The sequence below is a fragment of the Accipiter gentilis genome, chromosome 11 (assembly GCF_929443795.1).
Source record: "Accipiter gentilis chromosome 11, bAccGen1.1, whole genome shotgun sequence".
In the NCBI taxonomy this organism is placed as follows: domain Eukaryota; kingdom Metazoa; phylum Chordata; class Aves; order Accipitriformes; family Accipitridae; genus Astur; species Astur gentilis.
This window is the reverse complement of record NC_064890.1, coordinates 5,271,831-5,292,183: the sequence shown is the minus strand read 5'-3', so window position 1 is coordinate 5,292,183 and position 20,353 is coordinate 5,271,831. Positions and strand designations below refer to the sequence as shown.

The following is a 20,353-nucleotide window of genomic DNA, read 5'->3' as shown; positions in this document are numbered from 1 at the left end:
TCTAGTAAATACACAGTATAGAATAATCTTGACCAGGAAGGGGGATACATAGAGGACCCAACGTTTATTAATGAATGTTGATACACAGCGTTATTGATGTGCATGCAATTTAACGGACAAGACAGAAAAAGCCCTTACTATAAGGCTCTAGATTAGAAACATAAAGAGAAGGAAAAGGATGTTTTAGAAAACAAACCAAAAAAACCCTCAAACAAAACACAGGATAGGTCTATTTGTTTTACCACATTTTGGTAAATCATTTAACTAACTTATTTATATTTGAATGGTAACTGTGGGAGTGCAACTGATTTGTGATGGGACTGTAGGAAGAAGGCGATTTAAAGAAAGGTTAGACATTCCAGAGAGGAGGATATCTTAAGAAAGCAAAAAACCTAAAACATCAGTAGGAAAGCCATGACGAAAATCAAATTCCAACAACTCCTGAGAACCAGGAAAGTCCAGCTCCACTGTCAATGGGAATTTTACATTCAACTTGAGAGTTTACTGCAACTCTCTTATGATATTCAAAAGGCAGTACCACTATGATCGGAGACATTGTCTGCATTTCAAGTCAATAATCCAAGCCATCATTTGAGAAGGGCTTGGAATTATACAGTATTTATGCTTGGCTGAGATAATAGAGTTTTTCTCCCAAGATATGCCACTTGCACTACTAAATCAGAACTGTGGCAAGTTATAGTAAACCCAGACTTAGTAAAAGGAAACAGCACTGGGTTTGGTACTCCTGCCTAACCTGCCAACTGTAGCATCACACCTACCTTCCACGACCTACTATGAGGACTAGGTGAAAACCAAACCCAAGGCAGTTTAGAAACTTAAGAGTGGAGCAGAATCTAAAAGGCTTTAGATGAATTTCCATCAGCAACACTGAAGACATTCACACCACTTGATGTCCTAGTGATTGCGTCAGGTACCTCATCTGGGAGGTCAGGCTCTGTGTGTCAGTAACGTCCTAGACTGTGAGTCAAAGTACAGGACTCCTAATTTACATTGTCTGTGACTTGCAGAAGGAAGGAAGTCCTATTATCAGGCCATCCTGGGAGCAACCTACACATCAGACCAAGCCTCTTTCTTCTGTTAGTGGGATACATCTGAAAACCCACTGTTCTCTCCCACCAAGAAAGTCTTCTCTCTGGCTCTTGATGTCCACGATGCGTTTCTGGTTCAATGGAAGTCCTAGTGGGAGGCTCCCTGGGGCTCTTGCCAGCCTGGCCACCCCAACTCAGATGTTTCTTCTGGGCCTTCCTACTTCCACTGCTCCCACAGAGCGCCCTGGCTCCCAATGCTGAATGCCTAAGACCTTGGTCGGCAGCACGGTTTGCAAAGTCACCCTCACGACTTGAGAGCCAACTTTCAGTAAAAAAAGTCTCAGCAATAATAAAAGCGAGGAGAAGGACAGACAGCAAAATATTTGGCACAGCATAAGTCGTTTGGACGCTTTCAAACATCATTACTCCTTCTTTCCCCGCCTCACTCTTCTACCCCCTACAAGTAAACAGCCCTGCTATGAGTTCTTCAGGGAGTCAACCCTCCCCAAGTCTAGACTAAGAAATGTATTAGCCAGTAGGATTTCAAACACAACTTTGCACACAGTGTAAACAGTTTAAAAGCAGTATTAGCTAATACAATTTGAATAAGAGTGACCATGCCCAGCTAGCATATGAAATTAAATTACACAGTTTCTTGGTCTAGATAAAGTCAGGTTCCTCTCCTGACAGGGTCTTCAAAGCCACTCTGCTAACAACTGCAGAAGCTACAAGGAATAACACATACGACAACTTCCAAAACTACAAATATTCATTAGCGGGCGACACACGCTCATCAATTGGCTGGTTTGCTTGAAGTGTGCAATTAGGACATGTTCAGTATATAGGGCAGCTTGTTTATCTTAGGTTTAGAGCTCAGTTATCAAAACAGGAGATCGGCATTTTGGAGCACGCTTGGGCCTACCACTCCCTTGGGCTAATAAAGTTCAGAGACTTCAGACTCCAGAGTGGAGAAATGAATGGCTTTGTGCTACACCATTAGAGGTGATGGAGTAATCTCAGCGAGGGTGGTTTAGCCTGTCCTCTGTCCCGAAGAAGGGGCTGCATACACGGCAATATGGAGGTGGGGAGAAATCAAAGGGAAATAGCAGTCCCACGACTAATAATTAATGTTACTTCAGACTCGGAGAGAAACCTAATATCAAAACACTATGTAAATGATGGCAAGATTTATGAGCTCTATTTTGTAGACAGGAAAAGTGAGGCACTGAGCACACTGCAAGTAGGCGGTACTCACTACAGCAAAGCTTCGATCATCCTGGTACCTAGGTCCCCGCTTGGATTTAAACTCTACTTTTGGACATCACCATATGTATCTTGTTACCTTCTTTCCCAAGTATGCTTTTCATATGCTTCCAAAATCACCGCTTGTATATTAAAAGTCTGTAAGTACAATATTAAATAAGACAGAATTTCACCTCCCTCCCCACCCCAATCCAAAAACTCTAAAACTGAGGCTGGGTTAGTATTTTTTGAGGTAAGCGAATACAAATGAAAATCATCCACCATCAACACACTCAGAGGCCTGAGACAAGAATTACACTTCTCTGCAGGCTGCTTGCCTGACAATATATCACAAACACATTCTACACTGAAAGATAAAAAGTCAATTAAAGTTGTTTTTGAAGCAAAATCGTTCCTCCAGAATGAAGGGGTGTGAGAGAACCCTTGGAATAGATGTGGTAATAAAAGTCTCTATAAATCATAACTAAAGGCTACCACTCCCTTTAAGAAAAAACCAGAATTAATGTAAACACTGTGTATCTGGTTGTGTGCAACCTAAATTCACTTTGGATTTCTTCTTAAATGCTAGCAGGAACTGTATTTCTTACAGAACCTCGGTGCATTTATAATTGAACGCATGTAGTGATGCACTTCTTCATAACGACAGAGTGAATGAAAACCTATTTTAATCATTACTCTGGGGCAATCACCCCGTTCACAGCTACAGATCCAAACCCAAACAGGATGAAAATGAAGTGTCGACTTGCAGGCAAAGTACAAATTCTACCAAGATTTTAAGTGTCGCAACAAGGTCAGTTGGTTTATAATCAGTTCTAACTGGCATGAGCCGTAACACGTTACATCTGGAGCAAAATGAGGCTCCAAGGTGTGAAATGGTTTCCTATCTTTGGAAGTAATTTATTTGATTTCATTCTGATCCTTACAGCTGAAAGCCCCATTGACTGCTTGATATAAACACAGGGAAAAGACATGTGCACCGAAAGGAAATGGCTTTTCAAAAATAGGATATGAGCCACAGGGCTGAGTGATTGCTACGGGTGATGAGCTCCAAAAAAACGCTGTATCAGTACTTTGAAAGGTCTAGTGAAAAATCACAGGAAACTTTGTTTCTCAAAGGCAGAGCTCCAAAGAAGCTGTTTCTCTGCCCAAAGGAAAAACAACATTTGAAAAGTCCTAATTCTTTTCTGAACCCATGACCCATTTTTAAGTAAGGAGCAGGAGCTAAAGGGGTCTTTGTATGTAGGAGAATGACACCATCACTGCACTGATGTAATCAAAACTAGTACAACTCACTCGGATTATTACGAGTGGTATTATTATCTATTAGTATTGCTATTCCCTTTTTGATATAAGTTCCTCAATGCTAGAAAGTTAAGTGGTGTAACTATTTTAATCACTGCAACAGTCTCACACCTGGAACCGAGATTGTTGCACCAGAAAAAAACGGAATAGTCTAAGACCTATGGGTAAGAGTGTCAAAACCACCCAGGGGAATTAGGAAGATTTCCATATGGTTTAGATTCTTCACAGATTAGAGACGATTTTGAAAATTTTATTCCAACCCTGGAGAAGAATCAGTGTAATTTAAGCTCTGTAATGTAGGCTAATTCCCATATTACTTTTAGAAAGGGAAATTTAGTTTTTATCGCTTATGCCCTGCTGAATATTTTATTCTGTGCCAACAGGTCATATTGGCAAATACAAGCTGCACAAATACACAATATGACCAACTCATGCATTTGCAGAGTGCCAAAACGTATCAAACCTCCAGTGGAGCCCCTAGCAATTTTGCAAGTGGAAAGACTTCATTGCTTAAACTTGAAATTAAAAAAATATAAATATTTTCATGTGATAAATTGCCTGCAAAGTGATATTCTTCTCTATCAAGGAAAATAAACTTTCAACACTTATTCCAAGATATCTTCCATTTTTGTGGATGCTGCCTGGTCTCACACAAATGGCACAACTTCCACCTAAGCGTGTTGACCTTCAATGGTGCACGTGGAGCTCAACAGCCCATTCTCCACTTCCTCACTACGGCAAAACCCCGCAAACATCCCTTCCCGGGCAAATGAGTCTAGTGATTTTACAGGCATCGTGTCACCTAATCCCATTCGCAAGTTTATTGAGCTTCACCTTAAAACCGGTTTATCTTTTTATTCCCACCATTACCCTGTTCCAGGATCTCACCACTCTGATGGCACAGCAACCTCTTCTAATTTCCAGCCTAAATTCATAGCCAATTAAGTCCCATTTGTTTTTTGTGCCAACGTTGTTCTTTAGCTTAAATTGCTTTCTCCCTCCAAAATGTTTACTTGCCTAAGGTATTTGTAGCCAGCAATCATATCGCCTCTTCACATGCTAGACTAAACACACAAAATTGCTCCCCTCTCCTATCATAACACGGGCTCCCCTATGCTCCCCCTAACAGCGCTCCAAGCCTTCCTCTGCACCTGCTCTTCCCAATTCATCCTTCCTGAAGACAAGCTGCCTTCAAGAACTGAGTATAACATTTCAGACAAAGTGTCAACAGGTTCTCATATGATGGCCCGGACACTTTCACTGTCTCTGCTAAAATTACCTCTTGCAATGCATCCTACGGTCACACTTGTATCGTGTTGGCAACTCTTGTCGTTCTGTGATCAACTAACGATCCCTCACCCACTTAATGCACCTATCGTAGCGATATACCTACCGATCAGCTCTTTACTTCTGGCTGAAGTTTCTATTGGTACACTTCAAATGCAAAGCCTTAACGGCAATTTTTGACTTACTGAATTAAATACCATTTTTCCTTTCAAGGGGATCCAGTTCTTTCCAGACAATCATCAGATCCTTATTTGTACTGACACGCTCCTTCAACCTTACTGCCAACAAAAAGCATCAGTGTTGTACCTCCTTCTGTGACAAAATTTTAAATGAAATTATTAAATCAAACCAGTCCTGAAATACATCCTTGAGCACGTTCACTAGTAACCTCCTCTCTGGATATATAAGCTCTCTTACAACTCTCAGTTGCTACCTTCCTTTGAGCTAGTTCCTTACTGCTGAGCAGTTCCTCTGCTAATCCCATCTTCGCCAGCTTCACTATGAATGTCCTGTGTGATAGTATTAAACATTTTCCTGAAATCCACTTCGAATTTGCCATCTTCTATTCACCCAGAAGAGAGCATTCCTTCTTCCAACGGTAGGACAGATGTCAACTTTATTCCAACTACTCACGTGCCAGCGTCTCACCTCTTCTCCACCGCAGCCGTGACTTTCCCTTGGAAGGGAAGCGATTTGATCCTGCACCCAGAGACGGCTTCCCCAGTCCAGAAGAAATCACTCCGCACTGGGAAGTGGAGATAGCTGCTCTCAGCATTGGTGGTGGAAACAAATACCCCAGATGCACGGCAAAAAATCAGCTGTTGCCAGCTGCATCTCTTGCAGGGACTGCCAACTGGACTAGGCTAGCCTAGAAAATCAGTTACTTATCAAAGATTGGTATCAAGCCTGTTGGCATGGTTTACTTCCGTTCTGTGTTTTATTCTACTACTTCCAAGCCTTTAATCAGCTCTTCCTCCAAAATTTGTTTTATAATTATGTGCACGGCTGTCAGCGGGTGTCTAAATCACTTTCCCTTTCTTCTCTTCTTCAGCACTTCTATTTATTCTATTATTCATTAAAAATAGATCTAATAAGCATTGCATTTTAAAAGAAATATATTAAAAATTACCTGTCACTGAGTCTGCAAATTCACGACCCAGTTCTTCTAGAACTTGGGAGAAAGATTATCCCGTTCCTTGACTTCAGCGCGTAAAGGTCCCTATATTTTACTTCCCAATTCATTATGGTAATTTCCACCACCGTCAACCTACTGCTGTTATCCATCTTGTCCCAGTTCTCAGCAGAGAATGAACATAGGATCAGAAGGAAAGTATTCTTTCTGTTCATTGCTCATACCGATATCATCCTTCATCTCCCTGTCTTCACTTCCATGGTCCATCTTCTTCCCTTCTTTTCCTATTTGCTCAATATCCTTCACAACATTTAATTTAGCTTGACTTCTGCCAAGCCTGACTTCACCTCCAAAGTCTTTGGCCTTGAAGACGTAACTTCTTTTCTAACAGACTTTTTCTCCTAGAGGTATGATGCTTATTCCTAACATCCTTTTGGAAGGAGTTATTCACACAATTCACTCTGTAGTCATTTTGCTACAAGTGCCCCCTTCCCACAGGCAGAAAACACCACTTTTGAATCCATTAGGTCTTCAGTCCAGCTGACATTTTTAGGTAACTCCTTTGGTTTACGGGCATTTGCACTCTTGAAATTGAATTACAGGTTTTCTACTGTTTATTTTTCCATTACTTTAAGTGAAACAGAGTTCTGCCCTTGGCCTCCGCCCTCCGTATCTGTTACAGCAGGGTATTTCTCCCAACAACCACAAACACCCTTCTGCCGATGACTCCTAAATCTCCCTCCCGTTCTTTCTCACCGTTCTGACTTACTTCTCCGGATGGTTCGTCGCTAGTCTGACAAAACAAAACTGAGCTGGTAGCGTGGCGTCTTGGTATCTTTCATCTTCTTTCCTCTCTTATCATCAATAACAAGCTGCTCAGAGCTTCGATGTGAAAACCACCTGGCATTATCCCCTTCTGCTGAGCTCTCAACAGCAAAACCAGAAGCTGGTAAAACATGTTTATGCCAATGAGCTCTTTGCAAACTTTCTCTTATGTGTTCCTTGCAAAGCGCCCTTTATTGTCATTTGTTTTGGGCTATGTTATGGGATGCATGATCTAGAAGCTTGCCCATAAACCAATCCTACATCTACTCTCTTTAATGAGAACTAGTGTAGAGGACGAATTTTATTAACTACCACAAAATTATGCCAGTAAACTGTAATTTCCAGCTTGTTACTGAGACGTGTTTTTGAAAGAACCAAGCGAGCCAGTCAGTCCTGAACTTGGAGGCTCCGTACAGCTAGGGATCAATTGCTCGCAGGACAACTCTACTAAATTCAGGTAGGAGCACCTTTTTCTTTTGTGTCTATGGATGGCTACTTCTTTACGGCTCTCTTGCCCACATCCCGCTCCCAGGAACTATAACATGAATCCTTGGGTCTGTACAGTTTCCTCACTTTTGTGTAAAAACTTCAAGAAAAGAGTGAATAAAAAGAAGCACCTCTGTCAAAGACAAGAACAAATCAGTCTCTTGCAGTCATCTTCTACGGAGCAAATTCTATTTTTTAAACAAATGCCCATCTGCCTTTCTAATCTTTCACACATATTTGGTCGGTTTCTGTTGTGCTTTATAAGGGCAGCTGCTCATGCCCATTTAGACAAGCAATTTGCTTATGTGTCTAAACCTGCCTGAAGTATTTTTTTTTTTTTTTTTTTTAATTGTGGTATACAGTGTACAATTTTTTTACTCTTGAGCAATAAGCAGCAAAATCAAAGAATCTCACAGTAAGTTGTTTTGTTTTCTAATGACTCAAGCCTTTTTACGGATTCACTTTTGGAGTCATCACCCAATGTGGCCAGCAGCAAAATGAAAATAATTTGCCACAGCCTACCACCTTCCATAAACAGGATGAATAATTAGTTGGGGTGGCTTCAGTAATTAAAAAAAAAGAAGAAAAAAGCTAAGGACTACATCTGAAGTTGGAAATAACTCACACTCAAGGAAGAAAAAACTCTTCTAAATCACCTCTAGAAATATAAACAAAAATGATCATTTACTTGTTTTGGTAAAAGGGATATGGTATTCTTCATTTTTTTGCATGTAAACGCTGCAATCCTGCAGCAAGGGAGAGGCTGGGGAGCCTCCACTGAAGTGAAGGAGACTTTTGGATGGATACAAGACCACACATGGGGATTTTACTGCAGGATCAGGGCCAATATGTTACACTAAAAAAAGAACAATTGGGAAGGGGATATGAATCATACCCAAGACAATATCTTCATTAAAATACATTCAGCATTTAAAAAGGCATTGAAAATCAGTCCTCCAGCTCTTCCAATTTAAAAGACTACAGAACAGAAAAATGCGGGTATGTATATACACACACAAAGATTTATGAAAGCTGTAAAGATCACTGGAATTCCTTACGCACACCTCTGCAGCCTTGCAGAGGAGCAAGATCATTTCCCATTACTTTGCCTCCTCACTTAGGTGGTCTATTGATCATATAAAAAAATTATTTCACCGTTACACGCTCTTTTCCGTCTTAGAGCAAAAGTTGGATTGACACCCAGAGCATTAATTCTGCTAACGCACGGTTAACACGGTCCTTCTCTGCTAAGTGCTACACTGTAAAATAATTGGGATACCCATTAGTACTGCAATAAACACAGACTTTTGCTGCCCGGACTCTATTGTTTAATTTTTCCAAACAGTGGTTTATCCTTCTACATTTTTCTCCCCGAAGTATCACTTTTTCCCTCCTCTTTAATTCCACAGTAAGTTCTCCTCCAGAGCTTTCTGTTGAATAAGCAACGTCTCGCAGGGTAACCAACACCGCCCACAGCTGTGTCCCACAATAGCCCCATGCTGCTTGCATTACGTCTTTTGGAGGATTTGGTCACGGTGCCTTAACTGCTCCAAACACTGCTCTTATTCATAAAAACGTGCGGAAGGAGGGGCTTCCAGCAGGATTCCTTTACCTGTTTCCCCACCACAAAACAGTGAAATAAATGGAATGGGTCATGAGCTACTTGGCCAGTAATGCAAACCTACGGCTTGACAAGTCAATAAAAAGCCAATCCTTTCCTCTCCAGCCACACGTAGGGAGCCAAGGCTAGAGGCAAACAATTTGGGTATGCCTACACAGGGAGGTTAATGAACCCCATTATTCAGCTATTGTGGGCAAACACTATGAAGACAGTCATCTAAATTATCAAAGTCTGAGTAGCTCTCCACTAAATAGCACTCAAAGTTCAAAAGTTTCTTCACATGGTCTGATTTATCTGTCCGAGAACAACCCTATTAAAAATGAAAGATCCTGAATATCCACCAAAGATGATACTTTAAAAATAAGATGCATTCTTGGAAACTACATAGGGCAGAATTCTAGTTTAACTGAAGCTAATAGCAAAGTCCTGTCTTCGGTATCTAGCTTTTTTTCACAACTCCCCGGGGAGTTTGAGCCGTTTTCAAAAAAATGCATATTCATGTTGCAGCAGCAACTACAGATCCCTAGTGAGCTTAGGGGAATACCACCATGGTCCTTCCCTAATTTCTTGTCTTCAACCAGGTCAATAAAAAGCTATTGATGGGTTTGCTAATACCGTCGTCTTCTCTCCTCCCTTGGCACCATTACCTTTATAAAGTCTGATTGTGTATGTGTGTGTGTAGTTTTCCCAAGAAAATTCACTCTCTGGAGAGTCTGCAGCTCAGCTCTTACATAAATTAAAGCTTGTTGCAGATAGACGATCCATCATTTAGGCATCTGGTTTTTGGAGAACATTACCCTATAATAAACTTGGTGGTACTCTGCATGCTGCAGGTTAGATAATGAAGTTTTACAGAATTTCAAAAAGTATGAATAAAGACCTGTTTTAGTGCAATTCTGTTGCCCAGCTGTGATTGCACTTAAAATAACAAATTCTTGAGCAAGTAGCAGTGATGACCCAAACCATGTAAATTTACGAAAAATAAACTCCTCCCACAGTCCAGCTGTGTTTCAGGTAGGGTTATAGCTTCAATGTGGAGATTTTCTCAAGCCGCATTTCCTTTCAGGCTTCCTTTTTTTCAGACACATGCTATTTTGCCTATTTATAAAAATACGTGCCATGAGCACCTTACTGCAGTAGAGGTTCTCAGGTGGACGATCACAGAAACTCGGTGTAATAAAACAGAAAGCGACAGGACAGGTTCTGGTTTGGTCTATATTGCCACTTGGCTTTGAGATTCCCTACAAAGGATGTCAGCTAGCTATGCTGGTGCCTTTTGTCATGGGGATATCATGCAGCCGAGTGAGCCTCCAAACAAATGTAAGTTAGGCCTTGGACTGATAATATCCTACCAAGCGATAAAAAGCTTTAGTGGAGTCAATTAAATATCTGGATAACAAAAATTTTTCTATCCCTTAATCCTTTTAGGATTTTATTTTACAATCCACAGGTTATTTAATATACATTTTTTTATAAACACATACGCATACGTATCTGAGCATGTGTGCGATCTGGTTTTGGAGAAAGTCACGTATCTACTCGCTTTAAAAATATGTAAGATAAGGGGCAACTTCATTAGAGCAGCAGGTCAGGTTTACAAGTTAAACACTGTTAGAAGACCTGTCTTTCCCCTTCTCATGTCTTGTTTCCAGGTTCCCTGCTGATGGCAGAGCTATGATATGATGCAGTACAAGTCTGGAGCAAAAGCCTGAAATTTTAAGGTAGATCTGGAGACCTGATTTCACAAAAAATATATATCCTGCTTCTAAGTCACAGAAGCACTGAAACAGCAACCGGTGAGTGGTACTCTGCTTTGTGGTCTGGCACTAGTGTCAGAAGCCATGTGTTTTTTCTTAAAAACTGTATTTCAATGTAGAATCAATTTATCTGAAGCATTAAAAATTACAGCACGTACTTTTGCTGAAGTTTATGTCAACTGTGGTAGTAGCTAGAATGTCAGCACCTCATCAACAGATATGCTTTTTAAAAACTTACAGGTATAAAAAATGATTGTGCTTAAGAAAAAATAACTAGACAAAAAGAAACCATGGTGCAATTGAATAAAAGTATTAAATTCTGCTCATCATTTGCAGTCGATTTAAAATTTAGAAGTCTATACTAGCTGTGTTTTTTTGTTTTGTTTTGTTTTGTTTTTTTAAAAAAAGATAGCATCTCTAGTTCCTTCCTATGCTAACTCAGTTAGCAATCTACCTTGATAACACTGGAGTGGAAAAAACCCCCAGTGAAAAACCCTTCCAACATATCATTCAAATCATATCTAAAAAGGTGGTCATAAATATTTTAGAACCCAAGCAAACCAATAAGAGCTAGGCCCATTAAGGATAAGATCTTTTACAACAAATTAAATAAAACAATTTATTGAAGCCTGGACTTGAGATAAACTAGATTTACTAGCTGACCTTTTATTCATTTAAAGAACAAAATTAGCTCTAATTGCATTAGAATGGAATCCAGTAAATTTCTTCTAATGTGGCATCCATGCAAGTATTGCTGTAATTGTTTACAACTAAGATGGAAATGCTTTGATTATAATCTACTTTCTTCTTGTTTTACTGTGCAGTTAAAACACTACCAAAAAAAGCTAAAGTAGAACAGCTTTTCCAATGTGGGTTTATCCATCTTTCAGCAACAGTACATTTTTGTGTCTATTGACCTAACGTTATTAATAGCCGTCTCTTTTGAACTGATGTGTGTTGTAAGAATATTTGCACACCAGACAAGCTCGAATGCAGGTATCGCTTTGAATCTAGGAGCAATATGTACTCGTATTCACAGAAACAAGAAAGAAGGAGACTTCTCTGACACTACCATCACTACTTTGTATGTTGGTCCAAGCGGAGGAGCCAAGAAGTAAAATGATAGAGAAGAAACAGTTTGCTACACTGCAAAGGCATTTTCCCCACCACTGCTGCGTTATCTGAGTAAACTTGTGTTGCCGTTGTTGTGCTGTGTTTATGGTATGACATGAATCTCCATTTCAAGCACCATCAATCTGACACTTTTTCTTCAGACACCCGAAAGACTTCATGGGCTCACCAAGATCTGTAAGTAGTTCCATTAAAGACAATGTTTTATATGAAGTTCCCCCAAACAAACCAACCTCCAGCTGAATAGGTACTTAAGTACTTTCAAAAGTCTCCAAATAGCTCTTCTCTCTAACAGAGGAAATTGAAATAAGTCATTACTCCATCTAGTTTTTACTCATCAAATTCTATGAATCCCCCAAAACTTTTCTCATACCTCTCCACAGCTGTATTGGGTTGGCATGGCAAGGTTTTGGCAGCAGGGGGGTTACAGGGGTGCCTTCTGTGAGAAGCTGCTGGAAGCTTCCCCCATGTCCGACAGAGCCAATGCCAGCCAGCTCCAAGACAGACCAGCTGCTGGCCCAGGCTGAGACCATCAGCAATGGTGGTAGCACCTCTGGGAGAAGAGATTTAAAAAGGGAAAAAAGTTGCAGCAGGCACGGAAACAGCAGCCAGAGAGAGGAGTGAGAAGATGTGAGAGGAACAGCCCTGCAGACCCCAGGTCAGTGCAGCAGGAGGAGGAGGAGATGCTCCAGGCGCCGGAGCAGAGATTCCCCTGCAGCCCGTGAGGAAGACCCTGGTGAGGCAGGCTGTCCCCCTGCAGCCCAGGGAAGTCCATGGTGGAGCAGATCTCCACCTGCAGCCTGGGGAAAGAGGACCCCACGCCGGAGCAGGGGGATGCCCGAAGGAGGCTGTGACCCTGTGGGAAGCCCACGCTGGAGCAGGCTCCTGGCAGGACCTGTGGCCCCGTGGAGAGAGGAGCCCACGCTGGAGCAGGTTTGCTGGCAGGACTTGTGACCCCATGGGGGACCCACGCTGGAGCAGTTCATGAAGGACTGCAGCCCATGGGAAGGACTCATGCTGCAGAAGTTCATGGAGGACTGTCTCCAGTGGGAGGGACCCCACGCTGGAGCAGAGGAAGAGTGAGGAGTCCTGCCCCTGAGGAGGAAGGAGCGGCAGAGACAAGGTGTGATGAACTGACCCCAACCCCCATTCCCTGTCCCCCTGCGCTGCTGGAGGGGAGGAGGAAGAGAATTTGGGAGTGAAGTTAAGCCTGGGAAGAAGGGAGGGGTGGGGGGAAGGTGTTTTAAGATTTGGTTTTATTTCCCATTATCCTACTGTGATTTGATTGGTCAGAAATTAAACTAATTTCCCCAAGTCAAGTCTGTTTTGCCTGTGATGGTAATTGGTGAGTGATCTCTCCCTGTCCTTATCTTGAGCCATAAGGCTTTCGTTATATTTTCTCTCCCCTGTCCAGCTGAGGAGGGGCAGTGATAGAGTGGCTTTGGTGGGCACCGGGTGTCCAGCCACGGTCAACCCACCACAATGGCAATTCATGGTATTCTCAAACAATCCCGTGCTAGTAAACTCCAGAGACGTGCTAACTGAAACACAACATTTCTATATGATAATTGCCAGATATTCAGAACTCCATTACCAACACAGAGGAAACATAAGTTTAGTTTTCCCTTACCATAACATGTCACAAAAGCTTTTGTTTCTGCCTGTTACCAGCTGCTTAAAAGGTTGATGATCCTACTATGGTCTTTTCAACTAATAACTTTAAATAGGGGTCGCAGAGACTTCTGGTATTACTTCAGAGGTCCAAGCCACACACGCAGCTATGCAATGCTTTGCCTCAGAGGCACACCAGTCCTTTCCGTAACAATCACAACACATGAAAATTAAAATATGCTCTGAGTTCAGGCTGAATATTAATTGTTGAGCATGAAAGCAAAAGTATTATTGAGAGTAGGACAGCTCCACTGCGAGCCCTGCCGCATTAGACATCGGATCGACACACAACACAAAACAGTTCCCAGAGCCATGTGGCGCAAACTGTATAACGCCAAATTTCTTCCTGGATTTTGCCTTGGAAAACTATGACAAATCCTAAAAGCTATTACAAAGCCCTGTAAGTTCTTGTTTGCCATCAGCCAGAAGGTGCAACTGGGTGATACAGCCATTACACTGGGAGAACTTTAGGGTGCCAGTATGGTGGGCAGTGAGGAGATATTTAAAGTAGAAAAGGGAAACTAGTAAGCAAAGAGATGGAATATTAATGACTCAAACCTCGTTTGGCCATGCATCCTAAAGCAATCTCAAGGACCAGCGTCACGTGGAGAAGATGAAGCTCCCCTCCTAGACGCAGTACAGATGCTGCAGCGAGCTGCAGCAAAACCACTTTTTAGCATATCCTACCAGCTGCCTCCAGGACTCCCCCGCCCCTGAAGATCTCAGCCTTGGTGTTTAATTCTCCCCTAATTTGTCTAGAAACTTTGAACGAAGTCAGCTTTGTGTATCTCCCATCCTGGAGTCAGGGTTTAAACTCTAGGCTCTGCTGTGCTAAGGATCACAATGCTTGAGGTCCTCAGACGGAGGTCAGGGTGCCACTAAAGATGCACAAAAGAAACTGGGATTGAAGCGAGTTTCCCAAAAGGCCATAAAACAAGGTTTCAGTATCTCTGACCCACCACGGGCTGGCAGGGCTGACAGTGATGTATCCATATGATTTGTAGCAAGCAGATGGAGTCTGAAGTCCCTTCTCAAAATGTGCGTGGGTATGAGAAAGACTGGGGTGAGATAAGACGGGAAGCAAAGCCAACTCTCGGGTGCTAAAATATGGCTTCAGAAGTTTAATTTAGAAGCTCTGCCTTGAAAATATGACTTAATTTTCTCCAAACAAACACTAGTACAGTCCTTGAAAAAGAGGAGTTTAAAAGTATCCATAGCTCCTCAAGGAGGAAAACGGATTTGTGGGCTTTAAAGGGACAGTCTGTCCACCCGTGCACATTCAAATTTGCACAGCAGGACAGACAACTGTTCTGAGAAAGCAAGAGCTTTCCTACAGCACTCTGAGGCACCGAAATCTTAGATCACACTCTAATACTGTGAAAGGAAAAGAGCAGAAACGGTTGAAGAGCAGGAAGAAGCCCTGATATTTGGGGTGGGGCTGTCCCATAGAAACCAAGAAATGACTAAAGTCCGGTAGCAACTTCAAACTAGTAAAAGTCACCTACTGAAGAGTAGGACAGCACAGAAAAACCAGAATAATCATCAAAGACGCAACTAAACTTATAAAGCAGAAAAAATTAGCGATTAGGAGATTTAGTTCAGAATGGCTACAAAAGAGAAACAACTACATTAGCAATATTTAATGTGATGAATGGAAAAAAAAATCTGGTGCTCATGTTTACCATCAGACATGAAAGTGTGCTCTGTGCCATTAAAAACATGAAAAACCCAATTAAAAGAAACCCTTCACGTTCAACACAGGACCAGCCTAAAAAGCCCAGTGACACATGGTTTCCTCAGCCTCTCCAGCCACCTGTTTATGCTGTATGATCTCAGGACAGGGATCATCCTATTTACACTCATACAGCACAAAGTAACTATTATTTGTACAACAGCACCCAATAATTATGGAGCTAATGAACCGACATTTGAAATGTGTTAGGTACACTCATGAATAATCATCAACAGTTATAATAAAACAGACGCGTATGAAGGAATTTCAACTGTTACGTTTTAAAGCAGAAAACATTTGTTAGCTGAAGAGCATTATGAAACTTAGCTGTAGGTTACACTAGGGATAACCGTCCATTACGGAAACCTCACTAAATATCACTGGAGGCATCATGTGACTCTCGATGGAGTCTTGTAATCCATGCCCTCGAAACTCACAGAGTGAGAAACACAGTAGAAAGGATAGAAGATGATGGGTCCCACTTGGAGAATAGAAAAAAAAAGGGAAAAATGTCCAAAAAGTTGCTATTGGTAAGCATTCTCCTTGATTTTTCATTAGCACAGTCACAAGATGTCATAGCTGCATGGATGTCATTTGCCACTAATTTTTAAGCGTTTCCCACTGAAAATAAGAGCTACCACAAGTGACAGAGGATGAACTGTGGTAAGCGTACACCTTGCAGATGGATTTATTTGTACTTACATCTTGTCTTGGCCTGCACCCACTCTTAATGTCAGCCGAGGAATAACTGGTGATGGAGCCGGAACAACTGGTTCCACCTTTATCTGTACAAGGGAACACAATCATCAGTCAAAGACTGCAAGCAGACTCCCAAAATATATTAATTACATGAAAGCATTGATGGAGTGAACCAAACAGAGTATATCGGTTTAATGAGACAGACCTATGACAGACTGATCACCGCTCTCTCACGCTTCGTGCTGTGGCATGGATGCTCAGAGTTTGTTGGGAACTCCCAGCCATAGCAAATCACAAATATGAATTCCAGACTAAAAAAATCAACTTGAAACTTCATTGCATTTCTACCTGCTCATACACTTTGTTAACAGGTCTTCCTGATTTAGTATTTTCCCAGAGACGCAAAAACCCCCAGTTTGTTTCTAAACAATGACGTGAAATACTTTGACCTTAGTACTCAAACTTGGTAGGTGCCCAGTGGTGTTTGCACTTTTTTCTGAGATTTAAATTAAATTATTTCCCAGGTTTATCACATGAATGTACTATGACCCTCTTGAATAGAAATTAGACACAGAGGAAGCAAATAAACCCCAAGCACCGACACTGAATACTTTATGAAAGCGCTTATCCACACAGGTATAACAGAATCACTGCTTTTTAACGCAATTAGGCTGAGGTTTCTAATGGTTATTTTTCAAATGGCCTGCTTTCCAACCTCAGTATCTGGTGGAGTTTACACCACTTGAATATGTCCTTAACCTCCTTGAACCAGTATCTGCCAAAATTACCAACTCCCATGAAGCTACTGCTTTGCAAAACATGTACAGAATCATATCAGATTTTACAGCTGACATTGTAACGATTCTCCATACATAAGTCGCTCAACTTATATCCATATATATGAGAAGTGTATATAGGTTATATATATATATGTGAATATATACAGAAAGAGAGGGAAACCGATCTCATTTTGAGCACGTGCATCATCATACTTTTATAATAAAACAACCACTTAGCCGAATCTGGTGCAGGAACTTAAAGAGACGAAGATAGTTTGCATACACCAAACGGAAACCCGAGCAACTCTCAGTGGGAGAAAGCTGTTTGAAAAAGCTTTCATAAAGAAAGAGAGGGCAAACAATCAATTCAAAGCACAGAAAGCAGCGCCGGAGACAGCAGGCCAGAGCGGGAGGACTCAGGACTTACATTGAGGAACGGTAATGACAAAGTCCCGTGCCGTGCACCTTGCCCAAAGAATTGGAGCTGCCATCAGGAGGTGTCTACTCCAGAGAGAGAAGAGCTGCAGCCTGAGTAGTAATTCTGTTTCGACGCAGTTAACCGTGCTTTTCAGTGAAGGTCTCCATGGATATGCATTAGCCTACTTCACAGGTCTCTCTCTCCTTTTTTGTTTATATAGCACCATTTTTTGTTACGTCATTCCCCTGGAGTGTTGCAAGAGCTTTCTTCCTCTGAAGCTCCTAAGGCCTGCAACAATTTCACTGCCGCTTTCCACAGGTAAGTCTCTTAACTGCTTTCCCAGGCTCTCAACTTGTAGCATTGTCCACTGGATAGAGACACGGAATTGAACGCCGGGTACAGGAGGCTCAGGCACAGGGTTTTGCACAGATTATCTTACCTCTTTTCCCGCGGGTTCCTCCTCCTGTGGTGCCTATTTGGAATACAAAGCTCCTAGGGCAGGCACTGCTGCTTAGCTTCCAGCACACAGCACAGAAAGATACCCGTGTCATCCGCCCTTTGTAAAAAGGTCCTTTGTATTATTATTTGTATACCACCAAGATGTTCTAAACAACGCTGGTGGGGGCTCATGTGGCAGCAGAAAAGCACATAAAACACTTCTTTATGCTCAGATAACCGACATCGCAGTCTGCTGCGAGAGGAAAACTGGGCTCCACGACAATCCTAAATCTTATCCTTTGATACAAGAGGAGAGGAAGCATCTTTCTGCAACACGGGTTTGCGCGTAGAGTTTGCATGACTGGCGCAGAGAGAAAATTCAGGAGCATTCGCAGTTATATCCTGCATAGCCTGGTCTTCCTCGACATCGACGACAGGATTTTGACTCACGAGTAAGGGCCGTTTGCTTTGGGGCAGCTCCAGCGAGCCCTGCCCCGGCGCAAGGATGGCTCCATTTCTCATGAAGCTGTACCTCAACTACTTTAGTTTACAGCTCAGCATATTAAGGTTAGCTGAAACTGGGTCAGCCGCTGCTTCGTGAGCTGTTCAGTCGCTCCTACAGCACGCCCGGTAATCTCCATAGTAGAAATGGGGTGTAACTGCTTCAACTGTTTGCTTTTAATTTGGTTCGAGGCAGGGCCCCAGCTCGCCGTCTCCTTTTCTGGCTCCAAGGGCAGCACCCCAACACTTACTGCGGGGCACGGAGCTTCAGGCAAGCCCAGCACAAAAGCTTCTCTTGCTCGGTGCCACCACCGAACGCTTCCAGCACGCAGCCTTCAGCTTCTGCTTTCTGCCATTTATGCAGAATACCGGTTGCTGTTCTGTGTCCTCCAGCAGCTCGGGGCAAAATTACAGGGAAAAACTTGATCAAAAAGCTTCGATTCCCCAACGGGATGGGATGCACGTTTAGGGAATAAGTATAACGATACTCAAAAATGGAAACGTTACCGTTGAGTCGCTCTTTTGTTTAAGTATAGCAATATTAGAAATAGAAATCTGGCATTTTCTACTGTCCATCAAGAGCTGAAACTGCAGTTAGCCCACGACTCATCCTTCAGGCTGCGCTTACGCCTCCGAAGCGGACAAGCCGTGGAGGGCTAAGTGTCCGAGCAGTAACTTGATCATTTACTCTTACGGCACGACTGCTGGCTAAATAAGACATTGTGTGATCTAAAAGCTAAATTAAGGAAACATGTACTTTTAGGGGTTAAAACGAAAGAGAAGCATTCTGGAGTAATACTGGGAATTGGGGCCAGCAGAAGAGCATTTACAGTGGATTACTAAGCTTCCCAAATCACCAAAGAGGTAAAGTCCAGCAATATAAGACTCCTTTGTAGCTAACTAAAAATACATTGTCAGTGGATTTGTCCAGTTTTATGTATAAGCAATACTTCTTTCACCTGAACTAATACTAGTAGTCATATAAGCCCCTTATTGCCATGTGCTGCATTTTTTTTGCTAATCTTCAAGGATTTAGCTTCTTTGCCACATACCTCAGGGCACCAACTGATAAAGCTCTAACTCTCCATTTTTCCAGGACACCAGCAGTGCGGCCTTGCAAAAAATGAAAATCGCTCAAGAGATTTAAAGGGGAAATTTATTTTTAAAATCCTGACTTGCAGCAAAGAGGTGGATTTAAAAAAAGCTTATCTATCAAGAATCAGTTTAAATTTTAATTCTATCTGGGGACTCTTTCATGCATTCTAGCTTTAAAGTTTCTTTTGACAGGGACTTTTTGCCAAGGTAATGGGCAGCTTTGTCAATTTAATTTGTCCAAATTTTTATTACTGTTGAACTCCTTTTCCTAATATATATATGTTCAGTCTACACCAAAGCTTTACCAGTTTGTATTTGTTTGTGTATCTGTTACATTGCTCTAAAGCAAACTAGATACAGAGATTTGCAGAAGAAATGCAAAATTGAATGTATGAGAAACAAGACACTCGTCTCCATTTTATATACACACGTATTTAACTGAAAAAAAAGAAATCTCTGCAGAAATTCTCAATGAAATACTGACAAAACATGGCGGGCTTGAAGAGCAGATAGACAAAATGGGGAATCCATGAAAGTATTGCTGCAGTCTAAAATCAGACATTAAATTAACATGGACAACTGGACCACCACCCTGTCAGTCACCGCCTCATCCACAGCTGACAAATGTTAGTTCTCCAGATCACCCAGATTCTGCACTGAAAACCCATTTGTCAACTTAAAAAATATGGCAAGTTTTGAAATCAGCAGTTTGTTTCAAGACCAGCAGGTAGCATAACAAGGTACAGTGGCAAAAAAGGAAAGTGAGGAACGTCCCAAATGTGAGCTTGTACAAACTGAGTATTACACTCAAAGGAGGATGTAAAGAGCATCTTGGTAAAACCAGAACTTATACAGTGCTTCCTAATGCTAAGGATAGGGATTTAGGAAATCCTGTATTCAAGGTTATCACATATGAAGACAATCTCTTTCTTTTCTTCTTTCTTCTTTTTTTTTTTTTTTTTTTATTATTAACAATTTAGTGCGTATTATAAGGTGAAGTGACAAAAAATTAGAGCAAACCCTGAATTAGGGGAGCTGTTTCTAATGGGATTTCAAATCTGATAATGTGCAAATATGCTGGTTTCATTTCTTAAATATTAAATATATTTTCAAGAGTAGGTGATAGTGGAAAGAAGAAATTATCTTTGGCTGATGTAAATCAGTAAG

At 41.7% G+C, this 20,353-nt stretch overlaps 1 protein-coding gene across 1 annotated transcript in view; it reads right to left on the bottom strand.

The window, feature by feature from the left end:
- The window catches only part of TAF3 (TATA-box binding protein associated factor 3), a 128,045-nt gene that overhangs the window by 7,458 nt on the left and 100,234 nt on the right, over positions 1 to 20,353 (bottom strand). The window contains exon 4 of the mRNA XM_049813919.1: positions 15,959 to 16,041. Within this exon, the coding sequence (XP_049669876.1) occupies positions 15,959 to 16,041 (83 nt within the window). The remainder of the gene's footprint in view (positions 1 to 15,958; positions 16,042 to 20,353) is intronic.